Source organism: Dromaius novaehollandiae, chromosome 32 (assembly GCF_036370855.1).
Source record: "Dromaius novaehollandiae isolate bDroNov1 chromosome 32, bDroNov1.hap1, whole genome shotgun sequence".
NCBI classification, from domain to species: Eukaryota; Metazoa; Chordata; class Aves; order Casuariiformes; family Dromaiidae; genus Dromaius; species Dromaius novaehollandiae.
This window is the reverse complement of record NC_088131.1, coordinates 1,408,849-1,427,339: the sequence shown is the minus strand read 5'-3', so window position 1 is coordinate 1,427,339 and position 18,491 is coordinate 1,408,849. Positions and strand designations below refer to the sequence as shown.

The 18,491-nt window shown below is 52.5% G+C and overlaps 1 protein-coding gene across 1 annotated transcript; it reads left to right on the top strand.

Annotated features, from left to right (window-relative positions):
• The first annotated feature begins 17,287 nt into the window (after positions 1–17,287).
• LOC135324579 (olfactory receptor 14C36-like) lies at positions 17,288–18,214 on the top strand. Its single transcript, XM_064501160.1, has one exon. It carries the CDS (start codon positions 17,315–17,317, stop codon positions 18,212–18,214), a length of 900 nt encoding a protein of 299 aa, XP_064357230.1. The 5' UTR covers positions 17,288–17,314.
• The last annotated feature ends 277 nt before the right edge of the window (positions 18,215–18,491 follow it).

Genomic DNA, 18,491 nt, shown 5'->3' with positions numbered 1-18,491 from the left:
GATCGCTATGTTGCCATATGTAAACCCCTGCACTATGGGACCATCATGGGCAGCAGAGCGTGTGTCAAAATGGCATCAGCTGCCTGGGCCAGTGGGTTTCTCAGTGCGGTGCTGCACACTGGGAACACATTTGGAGTAACATTCTGCCACGGCAATGCCCTGGGTCAGTTCTTCTGTGAAGTTCCCCAGATCCTCAAGCTCTCCTGCTCAGACTCCTACCTCAGGGAACTTGGGGTGCTTGTGCTTAGTGCCTGTTTAGGCTTTGGGTGTTTCATCTTCATTGTGGTGTCCTATGTGCAGATCTTCACTGCTGTGCTGAGGATCCCCTCTGAGCAGGGACAGCACAAAGCCCTCTGCATGTGCCTCCCTCATCTGGCTGTGGTCTCCCTGTTTGTCAGCACCATCATATTTGCCCACCTGAAGCCCTCCTCCCTCTCCTCCCCAGCTCTGGATCTGGTGGTGGCTGTTTTGTATTCGATGGTGCCTCCAGCAGTGAACCCCCTCATCTACAGCATGAGGAACAGGGAGCTCAAGGATGCCCTGAAGAAACTGATTCACCTGCTTTTAGTGCAGCAGCAGTGAGCTGCCCATCCCTCTTCACAAGTGGTTTCTAAGTACCTCAGACAAGTCTTGTGCTTTGGGCATTCTTGCTGTGATCATCATGTTTGTGCAGAAGTGCTGGAATTCATCCCACTTCCTTACAGCCTAGTCTCTCTGACCCAGAGGTCTTCTGTAAATGTGTCTCTCACTGTGTTACAGCTGTCCTCTCTATAATAAAAGGAGATTTCCCCAGTGCGGTGCTTGAAGCTTGGGCTCTCCTTCAAAAGCTGGAGCCAAGGATGTGCTCAGGGACTTTCCCCCTGAAAGGGCCTGTTGCTTTTCCGGGGCTCTCCCTGGGCTCAAGGCAATGAGCTTAGAGGTGATGTGTTAGGGAATGAGGGCTGGATTCAGCTCTCACTTGTGGGTGCCCAGTGCTCCTGGAGATGGTGAATGGTCAAGTGGTATCTCCCATAGGACACGGCTGGACACTGATGCCCGTCCTTCTCGAAGGGAGTATAGATCCATCAGGAGAGCACAGGGCATCCCCAAGGGCACCGTGTGCTTAGGGGTGGGCAGTGAATGGAGCTTCTCAGAATTCAGTGGAGTCATCCAGAGGGAAAGGGCTAAACCAGTGAATGTCCTGGCTAGTGAGAGCTCTGCAATCCCACGAGAGGCAGTGGGGACCAAGGACACCCAGGGAAGGGATCCTGCAGAGTGGTCCATGTCACCTTCAATGAAAAGCCATGGGCTCGATCTAGTGACACGCCTGAACACAGCCTGAGTCATTTGAAATGCTCTGTAATTGCTCAGAGCATCGTCCATGGCCACAGGGCAACAGATGTCTCGGTAGGGCGTTGTCAGATGCAATGCTGCCCATCCAGCTGGGTCTGCTTCCCACCCCCAACGCAATCACCGGTGCAGAGTCACCCTGTGGCCCCAGGGCACCACAGCCCACTTGCTCTGCTGAGCAGCACTGCCAGCTCGGGGCCCCATGAGGAGCACAGGGTTGGGTCCAGGAACAGCCAGGTGGGCAGCACCCATGCACTGCCCTGGGGAAAGACTCTCCCGGGAGCAGGGACAACCCTGGAAGAGCAAAGGAGCAATTGTGTGCTGGCAAGGAGGAATAAACGAGAAAGAGAAATCTGTTTCTGTGGAGGTCAAGTAAGGGCAGGCTGCTGTGTCCCTGGGGCAGCAGGAGCTGCCTGAGGAGCCCCAGGGCAGGGAGCCTTGTGCTGTGCTGGAGAGAGGGGCTGGCACGGGGGGCTGCAGGCAGTCTGGGGGTAGGGAATCTGCTGTGCACAAGAACAAGGGAGATGCAGAGTGTCACTGTGCTCTGCCTCCTTGTGCCACGGGGGCCTGTTCCAGCTTGGAGGCTGATGGGGCAGCTGGCACACACACCCCTGTCCCCCAGAGCTGCTGTGCCTGCCGGGGGTCAGGGGATGTGGTGTGAGTGCCCAGAGCTCTGTAGCTCTCTGCTGTGGAGCCACCACCAGCCTGGTCTGCTCTGCTGGGTGGGCTGGGGAGAGGGCAGGGGAGGTGGGGAGAGCCGGGGAGGGGCTGAGCTGGGTTGGAAAGGGCCCAAGAGAGGGAAACACCAATGTTAGCTCAGCTGTGTGATTGGGCAGGGTGAGGACACACACTGGTGGGTTTGTGGTGCAGAGCCAGGTCTCATGCAGGGGAGCCGAGACATGTTAGCACAGAAGAGAGGAGGCCGCTCTGTGCCCGTGGTTGCACGGACTGATGGGGAAGGTGCCCCCAGGCATTCGTTCCCAGACCAGCCTCTCACATGGGCTGTTTCCAGCCCTGGCCGCACAGCCCAGGTTTATGGGTGCATTTCCCTGGGTGGCCAGCTCTGTCCTGCTGGGCTCAGGGCCTGTGTCGAGGGGAACAGCCAGCCCTGCCCGGCCTCTCTCCCAGCCCAGAACCCAGCAGACCCCGATGGATGGCTGTGTGCTCAACCCCATGTGGGACATGGCTGGAGCTGGGCAGGGCCCAGGCGCTGAGGGAGGCTGTCAAAGCAGGAGGGCTGTGGGGGGACGGGGCACCAAGGGCTGTTGTGGATATTGTGCGGAGGGGTGTTTCCCCACCCCTGCAGGCACCCTGCCCTGTGCGCTGCTTGCACAGCAGAAGTGGGGCCATGTGCAGGCACAGGGACAGGGCACAGATGGGAGCCACCATGCTCCTCACTGCTCCACTGCAAAGGAGAAGCTCCCCAAGCTCTCCCAGCCCTGCTCCACCAGCTCTTGTCCCTGCTCCAGCCATGCCAGAGCAGAGGCCGAGGACTAAGAGGGCCCTCAGGCAAAGCTGTGCCAGCCCTGGGGAGCTGCCCTGAGCACCAGGACAGGCAGAGCACCCTCCTCCTATGTCCCCACCCTGCTGCGAGGGTGGCAGGGGCACCAGGGAAATGGCCTGTTTCTGCCTGGGGTCAGAGTGGGACTGTTGCATGGGAGGTGAACACAACAGCCACTGCGCTGCAGAAACACGGGCCACCACCCCTCACTGCAGCCCCCACTGCCCTCCTGCCCCCATCCCTGCTTACTTGCCCCACCCCTCACTGCCCCATCTCCTCTCCCCTCTCCCCATACCACTGGGATCAGCAGTGCAGCAGGAGCTGGAACAGCCTCACAGCTGTTGCCTGGCCCCTGGCCCTCCCCACCTCCCCCTGAAACATTGCATCCATCTTCAAGAAGGACAAGGAAGAGGATCTGGGGAATGATGGGCTGGTCAGCATCACACCAGGGATCAGCAGATCTTCCTGGAAGCTAGTTCCAGTCACCTGAAGGGACTGGGAACAGCCAGCATGAAGCCATCAAGTCAAATTGTTGACCAACCTCTTTGCATTCTGTGATGGGATGACTGGCTGTGCAGACCAGGGGAGTGCAGTGCCTGTTGCATGCCTTGCATTTAGGAAGGCCTTTGACATGGTCTTCCCTAGCACCTTTGTAGCCAGACTGGGGAGAGTGAGGACGGAGGAGTAAGCAATGGAGTGTGGGGGAAACTAGGTGGAGGCTGCCTGGCTTGAAGGGTGGAGAACAGTGGTACAAAGTCCAAGCGACTAATGGTTACCAGTGACGTTCTTCAGAGTCAATACTGGAGCCAATGCCTTCTGTCTTTAGGAATGATTTTGATGGTGGGACGGAGTGCACTCTCAGCCAGTTCATGAACGATCCCCAATTGGGGTGAGTGGTTGACTTGCTGGAGGGCAGGGCTGCTCAGCAGAGGGGCAGCGACAGCCTGGTGATGCGGGCTGAAAGGGGCCTGGGGAGTTCAGCCATGTCCTGTCCCTGGGAGGAAATAACCCTGTGCAGCAGGGCAAGCTGGGGCAGACTGGCTGGAGAGCAGCTTTGCAGGAAAGGAGCTGGGTGTGCTGGTCTTCAACAAGTTGACAAGAAGGCAACAGGTTTCTCTTGTAGCAAAGACAGCCACCGTTATCGTGGGTTGTATCAGCAAGAGTACAGACAAGTGCAGGGCAAGTGCAGTGGGACAGATGAAATACCCTGCAGCCTCCACCAAAGAAGAAGCAAAATAAAGGGCAGAACTGACAGACTACCAATGCTGGGGAGAGCGGTATGATCAACAGAGTGCCCAGGGACTGCCAACATTTTAAAGCAATCAGAACAAGAAAGGCCTTTCTGCCAGTTGCCAAGTGGCTGGAGCCAGAGGTACCCAGGCTTGCTCAAGGGAGAGAGCTCCAGAGAGACTATTTCTTTACTCAACCACCAAGCGCATGGCCAGGATTATAATGTTCTATTGAGAGAACATGTTTTTGCCAGTCTAGCTTTTTAATTAAAGCATTAGGACTCATACTCACACCAAATAGGGGCAGTGGGGTGTTGGGGGGGAGTAAGGCTTCCGTTTGGCTTCAGTGGCTGTGGGATGAAGCCTGCATTTAGTTTGAAAGAGACTTTAGGAATGAAAAGAGACTCATTAGGAATGATTGTCAGGCAGGTGACTATAAACTACCTGATGCTTTCTATACTCTTCAGTGATATTTCTTCTCGTCACTTCTCAGTCTATACTTCGTTATATTTTCTCCCTTGCATAATGGATCATCCCTCTGGAGAAAGAGCTGAGTCCAGGGACATGCCATGCCGATAATCTGGGCATTGTGGGGAGCCCACTGCAAGAGTAAGTGTGTGCATGAGAGCTCACAGCAAAGGCCTGGGCAAGCCAAGGAGCAGGGACCCTCCCCAGGTGCCAAGGATCCCAGTCCCTGAGCCACAGGGCTGGGTACAGCCTCCTCCGATTGCTCATGACAGCAGCTCATGACACCCACCACAGAGTCCAAGAAGTTTCTGTGGGAGAGGTGGAGGAAGAAAGTAGAAACATCTCCAAAGAGGGGGAATGAAGGCAGCAGTCCCAGGGGTAAACATCTCCAAATACGGGTGGATTTTACCCCCTCTCTGGCAGAGCCATTTCCTCCATGAACAGCAGTACCTGGGGGAAGGCGGGTCTTTTGCTGACAGCCCTTGTGGCATAGAGGGCATCAGGGTTGGAGACACCCCTTCCAGCCAAGGGGCAGTTGCTGGGCACTCAAACAAAGGTTTCAGTCGGGGACCTCAACGCTCCGGGACCAGTGTGGAAGGCAGCAGTGAGTGGCAGCCCTGCCGCTACACTGAGAATTTCATTCTGTTGAGCTAAACCAGCACCCCAGGGACTCCCTGCAGCCGGCTGGATGGGCACAGATGGGACCTGGCCCTTCCTGTTGCTCCCGAGCATGTCATTCAAGGAAGTGCTGGAAGAACAGGCCTGGAGGGATCCTCATGGCACTGCATTGCCTGTGGCTGTGATAACTGATTGTCTCCCTCCTGCAAACGCTTCCCGGGTCAGGCACTTGGGGACAACCATCTGGCAGTGCTCATGGGAATCCATCAGGACCATGCCCTGTGTGTGGGCAAGGGGACCTCAGGCACTTGTCACCCTGTTGGAGAGCAGCTTGGAGAGCAGAGACCTGGGGGGAGGAAAGAGAGGTCCCATGGCTGGCAGAGTGAAGGTGCTGCTGTGTGCCTGGGGCCAGGGCACTGCCACCTCCTAGAACCTCTCCTAGCTCCTGAGAAGCTCTTGCAGAAGCAACCAAATCCCGGAGAACAACCTTCCCCACATTGCTGGGAGTCAAGGAGAGGGTCACTTCTGTGAGAGAACATGACAGGCCAGGAGCAGGCACATGGCTGGGGTTTGTGCTTGTGAGGTCACTTCTGCCCCAGGACCTGATAGGCCAGCAGCAGGCACAGGGCTCACATATGGGGCTGTAAGGTCACTGCTACCTCAGAACCCAGCAAAGGGCTTCAGTGCTGATTGTGAGGTCACTTCTGCCTCAGTACCTGATTGGTTGGTGTAGGTTCCTGGAAGTCACCTGTGCCTGTGCTGCTGTTAGGCCAGAACCAGGTTAATTGGCACAGGAGACTGTCCTGGAGGGCAGAGAGGCCATGGATCCCTCATGGATCTTCAGGGACAACATCCTCAAAGCCCAGGAACAAACCAGTGTGATGTGATGGGAGTCAAGCAGGGCCTGGCAGGAGAACCGCATGGATGACCAGGGGCACCCTGACTTAGGAGTTCAACCACAGGAAGGAAGTTCCCAGAGGGTGGAAACAGGGAAGAGGCTGCCCAGGAGGCAGATAGAAACCTTGCCTGTGGGTGCAGCGAGGGAGTTAGGAAAGCCAAAGTTCAGCTGGAGCTGGAGCTGGAGCTCTCAAGGGGTGGGGAGGGCAACCAGGAGGGCTTTTGTAAGCCTGCTGGCAGCACAAGGAAGGCAGCTAAGCAGAATGTGCTCTCACTGCTCAGTGGGGCAGGGGACATAGTGACAAGGACAGGGAAAAAGCTGAGTCTCTCCTTGTCTTTTCTACCTTCCATACTACTGGTAAGATCTACCCCCAGGCCCCCCTGGTCCCCAAGGCTGCTAGTGCCCGTGTGACATTGCTCTTGATTGTCTTTGAAATGTCTGGGCAAGCAGGGAGGTTCCTGCTATCTGGGAAAAGGCAGACATCACACCCATTTCCAGAGAAGGGCAAGAGGAAGAATGCAGGTCAGCTTCATGCGAGTCCCTGGGAAGGTGATGGAGCAAATGCTCCTGGAAACCATCTCCAAGCACATGGAGGGCAAGGATTGGCAGAGCCAGCATGGGCTGAGCAAAGGGAAATGGAAACTCTGCCTGACCAACCTGATTGCCTTCTACCATAAGACTGTGTGAGCAAGGGGAAAGTTCACCTCGCTCTTTGGAAAGAGTGAGTGGCATGGACAGCCCTGGGCAGGGAGTGGTTTTGGTGAGCCCTGGACTCGGTGTTGTCTTTTCTCATGCTGTAGGCATGATTATAACAGAAATGTTTAGAAAGTGACAATAAACATGAAACAAGAAAGAAATTTAAAAAAAGGAAGCAAAGAATTATTTTTTTTACAGTTTTCAGCTTTTAACAGTCTTTGTGTTCTTATAATCTTCCTTTTTGGTGTTTGGGGGGATTCTGTGTGTGTTTCTTTCTTTCTTTCTTTTTTTCTTTCTTTTTTTTTCCCCCCCCCCCCAAAGGAAAGTGGTTTCCGAACCCAGGGTGAGATGCAGTGACAGGGACACAGACATGTGCTGTCTTTGTAGGTGCCTTGGTGCCTTCTGCCCAGCCTCCATCTGCACCTCAGAGGGGCTCTGGTCTCACACAGGTCAACTCTGAGAGCTGCCAGCCCCAGGCAAGTACGTCAGATACACCAGGGTCTCTCCAAGTGCCACTGGGTGCTTGTGATTAGACACCTGAGCTCTGCCTGGAAAGGTGAAGGACTGTTTAAAAATGTGTTAAAAATATGAGCACCTTTTCCTCAGCTGAAATATTTCAATAATTTTAATAAATTGTCAATGTTTTCCTTTGAGAAACTACTGGAAATCTTCAGGAAGGGTATGAATCCCAGGAGAAGAAATATTGGTCTCCCCCAGACTTGCATTCTCACTGCTCTGTCTGTTCTACTGTGCTTTTAACCTCACCAATCTTTTGCATTTTTCCCCATGCCCTGAATATTGCTAGTCATCTTTGCATCAGACTATCTGTTCAAAGGAACTTTCCATAGCTTTCCACTTCTCTTTCTCCTCTTCCTCTTTATTCACTCAGGTACCTCTCGTTCCTCTAGCAGTAACTCTGAGCTTGAGCTTGCCTCCTCTTTCAGGAGGCAGTCTCACTATCTCTTTAGACAACTCCTGAATTGTGTTTCTCTCTCTCCTTTCCTGTCTAGCTGTCAAAAATATTTCTAGCAAGGTTATTCCTTGTAGAAAGTGGACCTCACTGGAGGCAGCCTGGACTTAGCATGCAGTTAAGGAGAGTATTTTCTTTTTCATTCAAATGTATCATGTTTTGTTGTTTTGATCACAGCTCAGAATTATCCTCCTACGTCTCTTTGCAGCTAGTTCTCGAAGGAGAGCAGGTGGAAACTGGATAGAGGCTGTAACACTCAGCTACAGACTCCAGTGGAAAAAGGGTTGATGTTAGCAAGAGTGATGTAGGTCCCCAGTGGCTGAAGAGAGAAATCACAGGGCTGGGGAGGGGAGGAGGAAGGCTGTTCATACATGTCTCCTGTCAAAAATACTGCTTTTCTCACACAATCCAGATTCCTTTGGAAACCCTCTGAGTCACTATGAATCGGAAAATGTGAATATCACTTGTTCTGTAAGCTGAAAAGTAAAGAAAACTTTAAAAGCAAGAATCCTGTGTCTTTTTTTTTTTTTTTTTGATGCTTCTTCCTCTTGTAACTACACTCCTGAAACCTCTCCAATTATCCACATCCGATCTGAAGAAGTGAAGGAAATTATGGAGATAAGTAGGAGCTTTTTGCATTGCAATGACCCCTCAGGAGTATTTAGTGGTGAGTCCATGAACATCAGATTCTGAGAGGAGAGTGAAGCAACCTCTCAAGAAGTTGCATTCAGAAGCAAATCATAAAGTTTCTTGGAGCATTAAAGGGTCCCCCTGAGGGCCATTACTCACAGGGCCTCTCCAGGGGCTGATGAGAGCAGAAAGCTGGAGGCAGTTGTTAGAGGTGGGCAATGGAAATGTGCAGGTGGCTCTGATGCCAAGTCAGCCTAGGTGTGTTTTATCATACCAAGTGGCCAAGCCCTGACACCCAGCCCCTGAGTAGGGTGATGGTTTCCTTCACACTTTGTTCAGGGCTCTTTGTGGCCACAGTGTGTGTGTGTGGGTGCAGCACTGAGTGAGGGACAATGAGATGGCATCTCGCAGGCCCCCCCAACAGGAGGAGGAGGAAACAAGGCCCTGGACTACAAGGAAATGGTGTCTTCTGGCAGGCCTCAGTGGCAGGTACAGGAGCCATAGCCAAGAGGACAGAGATCTCAGTTCTGTCGGAAGCTTTCAGCCTTGGCAGTGCCCCTGGCCATCTCCACCCCAGGCTGTCCTACACTGTCCCATGCCTGCGCCTGCTCCACTGCAGCCTGTAGACACCCAGCCTGCTTCCCCCACCTTGCTCTCACCCAGGGATCTGCCCACCTTTACGGATGTCTTTGCATTCTCCCTTGCTTTTTTTTTACTTGAAACACAAAGCCAGGGACTCACCACAGGTTCCTTCTGGCTGACTTCTTGCACCACAGCACTACCCTTCAAGGGGCATTTCTTTTTCTAACATCCATTCTGAACCTCTCAAGCTAAAGAATGTGGCTGTTTCCCTTCTCGTGCTGCTTTCCACTACCAAGAAAAGAGCCACCATTTCTTAAATCACCCTTCAAGCATTCACGGGCTGCTACTCTAGTGCCCTTAGCCTCCACTTCACCAGGATAATGTAGCCCAGGTCCCTCAGCCTCCCTGTACAGCTCATATGCTGCAGGACCCATACCCGCTCTTGGCAGACCTCCTCTGCACCCTCTCCAGGTCCTCCCCATTCCTCCAGCACTGGGTGTACCACACTGGGACACACTGTTCTCCAGGTGTGGCCACCCCAGTGCTGAGTGGAGGGATAAAAGCAGTCCTTGTCTGGGGGGCCACATGCTTCCTAATGCAGCCCCACATGCAGCTGGCCTGATTTGTGGTGAGCATGCACCACAGGCTCGTATGGCATCCCTCCTGATGTCCAGGCCCTTCTCCTCAGGGTCACTCCCCCAAGGCAGGACCTGCCGCTTCTCCTTGCACAACTTCAGGAGGTTTCTGTTGGCCTCATCTCCAAGCTTCTCAAGGTCCCTCTCAACTCAAGCTCCTTTGTGTCAGCTGTGAATGTGTGTGTGTGCAGATGGCTCATCCTATCTTGCCATGCTTCTGACAGGATAACAGCATCACCAACTGCAGGACACTACAGATAATAAAGGTGGTACTATTGTAAGGGAACTGCTGGAAATGGTTGAAATGAGCATGGCAACCATCTCAGAGAAGCCAAGGACAGGTACAAAGCAAGCAAAACCTGGGTCAATGGGGACAGGGTAAACAGAGGTGTACTGATTGCATGGGAGGAGATAAAGGTGATAAAAGAAAAGGCCTTGTAAGGTGGACAGGAGTGAAAAATGCAATAAAAGGTGAAGCCAATGAAAAATCAGGGCCACCTGGGGGTACCTGCCAAGCAGCCCTGAATCTGAACTGCTCTGGCCAGAGCAGAACAAGAAACATGCAGTTAATCTAATCTTATTTTTGTCTGACATACTTCCATAGCCATGGGGAAGCTGAATGTTTTCCCTAAGGTCAAGAATGGAAGACCAAGGGTGGAAGGAAATGCCAAATCATTCAGGCTGGAAGGGACCTCCGGTTGTCTCTAGCCCAACGTGCTTCTCACAGCAGGCTCAGCTGTCAGCTCCAAGCAGGTTGCTGAGGGCTTTAGTCATTTAGGTCTTGAGAACCTCTGAGGATGGAGGTGGCACAACCTCTCTGGGCAACCTGCTCCAGTGCTTCACTCTTTGGATGGGTAAAACATTTTTGCTTATCCCCAGCCTGAACCTCTCTTGTTTCAGGTAATGCCCACTGGGCCTCCTCCTCCCATGGTGCACAGTGGTGAAAAGGCTGGCTCCATCTTCTTGATGACCTCCTGGTAGGTATGGGCAGCCTGTTATTAGATCTCCCCTTCTCCAGGCTGAACAAGCCCAGCTCCCTTATGCTTCCACAGAGACAAAGGTTCCTGATATGACTCTCCGTAAAGAGCCTGGTTCTTTATTGGCAGTAACCTTGAGTTGGGAAGCTGCTACGCATCCCCCTAAACCCCTTCCCTTTTCCAGGCTGAACAAGCCCCCTTCCCTCAACCTTTCCTCACAGGGCAAGTGCTCCAGCCTCCAAACACCTTGAACTCTGAGTGATCAACAGCGTTCTTCTACAGGGGGTCCTTAATTGATGGCATATCTAGATGTGCGCTGAGGAGTGCTGAGTAGAGGGGGATAATCACTTCCCTCCGTATCCTGGCAGTGCTGCTGTTCATGGAGCCCAGGATGCTGTGGCCTCCACTGCTTCCAGGGAACACTGCTGGCTCATGTTGAGCTCCCTGCCCACAAAGACTGCCACGTCCTTTTCTGCAGAGCTGCTGCCTGGCCAGACACTCCCGCCCATATCACTGCAGGATGTTGGTCCATCCGAGGTGAAGAAGCTGGTATTTGTCCTTGTTGCATTTCACAGAATTCCTGACATCCCATTCTTCCTGCCTGCTGAAGTCCCTCTGAATGGCAGCCCTCAAGCACCTGACTGTTCTGCCCCATTAGCTTTCAGCTTCAACTCAGATAGGGGTGTGTCCTCCACGTTACTGATGAAGCTGTTAGACAGGTCAGGTCGCAGTATAGATCCCCCTGCGCCCTCCATCTGTCACTGGCTTCTCGGTAAAGCCTGACCCATTCATAAAATCCATCTGACCTCCATCATCCAACCAGCTTTCCACCCATCTGGATGTCTACTGTAGCCTACCATGATGCCTTACTTGTATACGAGAACATTGTGGCAGACAGTGTCAAACATCTTGCCTAAAAACAGGGTAAACGACTGCTCTCTGCTCTGCTACAAGTACAGTTCTGTTATCACAGAAGGCAACCAGGTTGGTCAGGAATGATTTCCCTTCAGGAAATCCATGCTGAGTGTTCCCAGGCACCTTCTTCTCCTTCATGTGCTCAGAAAGGTGATCCAAGATGAAGAGCTCCTTGACACACTCCTCACTCCAGGGCGGTTGAACAGCCTGCAGCTGCCTGTGTTGTCCTCATGGACTTTTTTTGAAGATGGGCACAACATATTCCTTTTTCTGGTCATTGGGACCTCCCCTGATCTCCACAACCCTTCCAAGATGATAGTGAGTGGCCTTGCTATGGCAGCAGCCAGCTCTCTCAACGTCCTCCCATGCAGCCCATCCAGTCCTGCAGATCTATATGGGTTGAGTTCCTGTAAATCACCCCTCACTTAGCCCTCAGGTGGGTTTTCTTGTCTGGAGTCCTGACTCTATGCACAACAGCCTAGGAGACTTGGCTGGTGAAGCCAAGAAGGCATTCAGTTCCTCTGACCTGCCTGGATCTGCTGTTATTAGAGTCCCTGCCCCATGCAGCCATGAGCCCACATTTTCCTTGTTTATTCTTTCACTGTTACTGAAGCAGTGGCAGCTCTTCATGCTTATGACATCCCCTGCAAGTGTCTATCCTAGGGGAGCTTTGACGTCCCTAACACAATCCTGACTTTGCTGGACAGTATTTCTAAATTCCTCCTTTGCAGCCTCTCCTTTCTTCCCTTATGCAGCCTTATTGCCCTAGAGCTCAGGTTGGAGTTCCCTGTTTAGCCAAGCCAGGGTCCGGAGATGTCTACAAGTTTTACAACCTGTCAGTATGGAGCATTGGTGGGGCTTTGTGGGTGCTGTCCTTAATGATCTGCCAGCTTTTCTGAGCTCTTCTGCCCTCCAGAGCTGCCTCCCTTTGTCCATCCCATGGAAGAGCTCCATGCATCTGAGCGTCACTTTCACACAAAGGGCATCCCCCCCCTCCTCCTCTTCCCTTTCAGTCTCTCCTGAAGGATTTGTACCCACCATCACAGCACTCAAGTCATGGGAGTGATCCCACCACATCTCAGTTGTGGCAGTCCTGTGACGGCTTGTACGTGTCCATTTGCCTGTGCCTGTATTTGTTTGCATATATTTTGATTTCAGCACCTCAGCTGTGGCACCGACTGGAGATTTGCCAGAGGCAAACCTGTTACCAAGGACCTGCTGCATGCACAAGCTTTGATTAAGAGCAGAGACATGCTGGCATAGATGGCAGGTGGCAATGTAATGGTGACATGAGGTTCCCACTAACAGAGCAAAGCCTGCAGTGCCCAAGGCCAGGAGGAAACAGAGCTGGGCCGTGCTGGAATGGCAGGAGAGGGGTTTGCTGCCCAGGCTGACCCTGCAGCACCTTGGGCCTATGACATAGGTGAACTGATCTCCAGGGAGGACAAGGTGCCCCAGAGAAAGTCCCTGGGCCTGGAAAGCCTGTGATGCAGCCAGCCTGTGGACATGCTTACCACAGTCCCTGTTCATATCATCTGGGGGAGAAAAGCCGTTCAGAGAGAGGAGAGCTAGAAGGGTTTTAAGAGTGCAGGGACATGAGTGGAGACCTTGGTGTGATGGGCCTCTCATTTATGAAGCATTCTTGGATGTAGATGGGATGGCCTTGGCCTGAAGGTAGTAGATGGCATTCAGTTGTTTGGGCACAGGTAGGACACCTGAGAGGCCCTGGGACACTTGCCCAGCAAGCACTCCAAAAGGGCCTGGCTTTCCTGTAGGTCCCATGCTATATCGGTGAGAGACATGTGTCTGTACGGGAAGCCCCAGGAATCTGACATGGACTGCAGGCCTATTTTTGTCATTAAAGGAAGCACCTGCATTGAATGACATCAACTGTTTTCAGTGTAGGGATCTGCTTTTGACTCAGCTTCATGAGTGGAGCTCTAGTGGTAGCAGGCATCTGGTGTCATTCCACATTGCCTGGGAAATTCCCCACCTGGCCCCACATGGGTCTCCAGAAGGATGTAGGTCTCATAGCTGCTCCATCAGAGCAAGCAGACACTGGCACATGCCTTGGACCTCTGTATCTTCAAATGGCAGCAGGTGTTGCCATGCAATTGAGCTCCACCCTCCACTTCCGGGGATTATAATGGGAGCACAGACAAGGAGTTTGCATGCAGCCATCTCTGTTGTGCTCACTTCAGGCTGGGCAAAGGGAATCCCACCTCCTGCATGTTTGTGGAGTTCACAGGAGGAAGCTGAATCCCACTCCATTCCAGGGGCCTCTAAACTGTCATGTGATGCCCAGATTGACTCATCTGGATCAATACCTGAGCCATGGGAAAATCACCTCCTCCTTGTCCTTGTCTAGGTGTCCTGTATAGTTAGGACATGGAAATAGGGTCTTCCCAAGGGGGACGTTTCCATCTCTCATAGCTGACCTGTTAAAGAATATTGGACTGAAGCTGCCTAGAGTTAGTTGCTTAGCATTAGGCCATGAAAGAGAACTAGAGATGAACCCTTATGCTTGTGCAAACATGCATGAGTTAACACTACTTAGATAATACTTGCTTAGCATTAGCAGCTAAATTTGCTGAAGCCTTAGGCTGCACTGAGAAAATATGTTGAATTTTTACCTAGTTACATAAAGGAAGGCCCCAGGGCGGGTTCAAGCTGGAAGAGAAGAAACTTACAGCCGACAGCAGAAGCTGCAACCGTAGAGATAAGAAAAGAGGTGGCCCGCCTAGAGACAATGAAAGGACCCAACAATGAACGGGAAGACCCCAGACCTAAAAATTACTATTGGTCTGAACTATTGCATCAGGGGTGGGGGAACTTAGATTGTAAGGGTATAGTTGCCCAGGGATTTCCCTGTTTGGGGTCCCCTCCTCTTCGAAGGCACTCAGCTTGATCTGTAATTACTGCACGTATGTTATTAAAATTTATTTCGTTCCGATTTGGCTTCGAACTTCTGTCTCAGTGAGAACCTGGGGTCGGACCCTGTTATGGTAACTGCTGAGCCTAACTTTCCATAACAGTTTGGCACCCCAGGTGGGACCCTAGGCCACCACTGTCGGGGCCTCTCATCTCCAAACGATCATCTGGCGCCATCGGGTGAGTTGACCTGGGATCTTCAGCAACGGGAGGCACCGAAAGGGTGAGTCTTAAATTCCCGCCTAAATTCTATATTCTGGCTCGGTAATAAACCGCACTGTAAGGGGTACACAGGCTGATCACCGTAAGGCATAGCAGGTCAGTGTTAGGGAAAATGAGGCTCAGCAGTTACCATAGCATGGCCAGGCTCTGATGAGAGAAATTACAATGCTGTAACTGGTCCCTCTGCATTATTTAGAGAGGCACCACAGATGGTTATTTTCGTCTACTTCAGTGAACATTTCCCAGGAGGAGGGAGCACAAGGGACAGAAGAATCTGTGCCTTCTGCTGGGCCTCTGCTGCTGAGTGGGACCAGGCTCCTGGGACAGAGGGAGGTCATGGCAACCTGGCAGCACTGCTGAGAGACTGCTGGGTCCAGGAGCAGCTCCTCTGCAAAGAGCAGCAGGGCTCCGGGCACTGCCTGTTGTTGCTGGCATAAGGTGAGATGAGAGAGAGAAATGAACGGCAGTGTGGAGTGGGAGGACAGAGGAGAGCTCGTTGTGGGAAAAGTCTTCACAGCCTTTGCATGGTAAGTCTCTGGCTGCAGGGAAATACTACTGAGGTTCCTGGAGTGATCTTCTAAACCCATCCCATTCTACAGCTGATAGATTCAGGCACAAATTCAGCGACCTCTGACAGGACAGGTTCATTCTCTCCTCGAGAAGGGGCTACATGGCTCAGGGGTACTCTAGCTCATGCACAGGACGTGTCTGAGGGTCTTTTCAGAGAAAGGTCAGAAAAAGGCTAATTGAAAGGGATGGAGCTTTCCTTTCTGGTAAAAGCCAGTTAGGACTAAAAAACCTAGAAAAACTAGATCCTAATCTTGGCAGGGGCAAAAAAGGGAAGAGTCTTCTGGTTTTGCAAGGAACTTGGACTCCCAGACCTTCACTCCCAGAGATCAGTAGGTCTGTGAGAAACTTCAGCAAACCCCCTCGACCCCACGTCAGCCTACAGACAGCACCAGCACCACCTTTATGGCCTCAAGAGGGTTTTTCTGACCTGCTCCTTAGGACCTGCAAGCACAGAGATAGCCCTACCTAATGCCCTGTCCCAGGCAGTCTCTGCAGGGCAGAACGGAGCATGCAGAGGGTGGGATGGGGTCTGTGAGCACCAGCGGGGAAAAGACGCTGGGACAGAGAAAGAGCTGCCAGCAGGGACAGCTGCAGGCAGCAGAGACGGGCAGGGAATGAGAGGGAACTGCAAACAGAATCGCCATGGGCAGATGGACTGGAGCAAATCATGGTCAGTCCCTCCGATACAGACACCTTCCTCCGAGCCAGCCCCCCGTGTCTCCTCTCCCACCCCATAGAGCCTCTGCCCTGACAGCCATGGAGTCCAGGCCATGAGCCACCTCCTCTGTGGCCAGACCTGCAGCAGAGGAGAGGGGCATCTCTCCTGCCACGGGCCCATTTCATGCTGCCTGGCAAAGGGGCTGAGAGCGACTGCCCTGCAATGCTGCCGTCTGCGAGGCAGTGTGTGCACCTGGGGAAGGTGAAGGCTTTCCCAAGGTGCCTGTCTGTCTGTCTTTCTCTCTCCTTGTCTCCCTTTGCAGCAGGATTATCGTGTTGCTCCTTGTTTCCCCTCCTGTCCGTGCTGCTTCTGTTCTCTCGGGGTCCCTGGGGCTGGTGGGTTTTCAGCTGCAGTTCAGACACCTGCCCTGCGAGTCCTCAGCCTCCTTTGTACCTGTGCAGCTCCAGGAAATGCAGTTGATAGGGGTGTGAAATGAGCTCACCCTCCTTTAAGGAGAGCCCATCTTCTGTCCTAACCGTCCTTTGACCATTTCCCTGCCATGTAATGCCCGGCTTTGAGCTGTGCTCCGGAAGGGAACTGCTGCCTCATAGCATCTCTGTGATGTCTCAAAGACATCCGAAGAAGCTGCAGAGATGCTAAGAGTACGGAAATGGTGGTGGGAAGCTGTATACGAGCAGCTGAAAAGAGCCCTGTGTGTCCTTGGCTAGCGGGGGAGTGTGCAGACCTCGCTCTGGTGCCCTGAGAAAGGGTGAGAAGTTTGGTGCTCCACAGTTTGAAACTGGACTCCTCTGCTCTCAGCAGTGGCTGGTTTCTTTTTGGGGTAACAGGTGACTGATCATCCTCCAGCTCAAAGAGGTGTGAGCAAAGGACAGCTGGGAACAAGGCTAATAGACAGACAAGCTGTGCTCACTCTGCACAAAGAGACAATGAATTGTTTTTCTCAGGATTCACAGTAGAAATGCTGAGAATTTCTGCCCTTGAGAAGCACTCCCCAGGTGTGACAGGAGCATCTCAAAGAAGATAAGCATTATTAAAACGTCGTTAAAACTCTGTTCCTCAACCTTCATTGTTTAGAACTGGTGTTGAAGACACTGAAGAGCCCTTCCATATGACAAGGGGATTTCACCTGAGAGAAATTGCAAATGTCAGAGCTGGTCACCCCCATTCCCATGTTCCCACTACTGAATGGCAGGGCTGACTCCTCTGGAGCCCATGGACAGAGGCCCCTGATCCTCTCAGCACACCCAGGCAGTGCAAAGTGGAGCTCAAGGAAGGGTGCTACACACAGATCCTCTCAGTAAAGGGAGAGGCAGTATGGGGGGGTTTTATAAGAACTTGATGATTTGGGGGGTTTTTACTTAAAAAAGTTTCCTAACTTCTTAATGTCTTTTCTTCTTTGGACAGTCACACATGCTTGGAGGAAGCAAAAGGTCCAACAGCAGCACCTTCAATGAGTTCCTCCTCATGGCATTTGCAGACACCTGGGGGCTGCAACTCTTGCACTTTGCATTCTTTCTGGACATCTACCTGGCTGCCCTCCTGGCCAACGGCCTCATCAGCACAGCCATAGCCTGCAACCACCGCCTCCACACCCCCATGTACTTCTTCCTCCTCAGCCTCTCCCTCCTTGACCTTGGCACCATCTCCACCACTGTCCCCAAATCCATGGCCAATTCCCTGTGGGACACCAGGGCCATTTCCTACTCAGGATGTGCTGCACAGGTCTTTCTGTTGGCCTTTTTCTTGTCAACTGAGTATTCTGTTCTCACAATCATGGCCTATGACCGCTTCATTGCCATCTGCAAACCCCTGCATTACAAGACCATAATGGGCAGCAGAGCTTGTGTCAAAATGGCAGCAGCTGCCTGGAGCAGTGGATTTCTCCATGCTCTCCTGCACACTGGAAACACATTTTCAATACCACTCTGCCAAAGCAATGCTGTGGAGCAGTTCTTCTGTGAAATCCCACAGATCCTCAAGCTCTCCTGCTCAGACTCCTACCTCAGGGAACTTGGGGTTCTTGTGGTTAGTGTTTGTTTAGGCTTTGGATGTTTTGTTTTCATTGTTGTCTCCTATGTGCACATCTTCACTGCTGTGCTGAGGATCCCCTCTGAGCAGGGCCGGCACAAAGCCTTCTCCATGTGCCTCCCTCACCTGGCCGTGGTCTCCCTGTTTGTTGTCACCGCAATGTTTGTCTACCTGAAGCCTCCCTCCATCTCCTCCCCATCTCTGGATCTGGTGGCAGCTGTCCTGTACGCAGTGGTTCCTCCAACAGTGAACCCCCTCATCTACAGCATGAGGAACAAGGAGCTCAAGGACACACTGAAGAAACTCATTCAATTAGTACTGTTTCAGCAGCAATGAACTGTCCATCTCACCTCACGAGTGATTTCTAATTTATCTCAGGCAACTCTCATGCTTTGGGCATTCTCTCTGCGACAATCATGTTTGTAAATGCTTGAATTCACCCCACTTCTCCAGCAGCACAAAGCCCATCTCTCTGACCTGGAGGCCTTCCCTAAATCTGCCTGTCTCTGTGTCGGGGCTGGCCTCCCAGGTAGCATCTCCGTAATAAAAGGGGATTTCCTCAGTACAGTGCCTGAAGGTTGGGCTCTTCTTCCCCAGCTGGGGCCAAGAATGT

Excerpts from the sequence above, each read along its gene's own strand:
- LOC135324579 (XM_064501160.1), top strand. The coding sequence starts at position 17,315 with ATGGCATTTGCAGACACCTGGGGGCTGCAACTCTTGCACTTTGCATTC.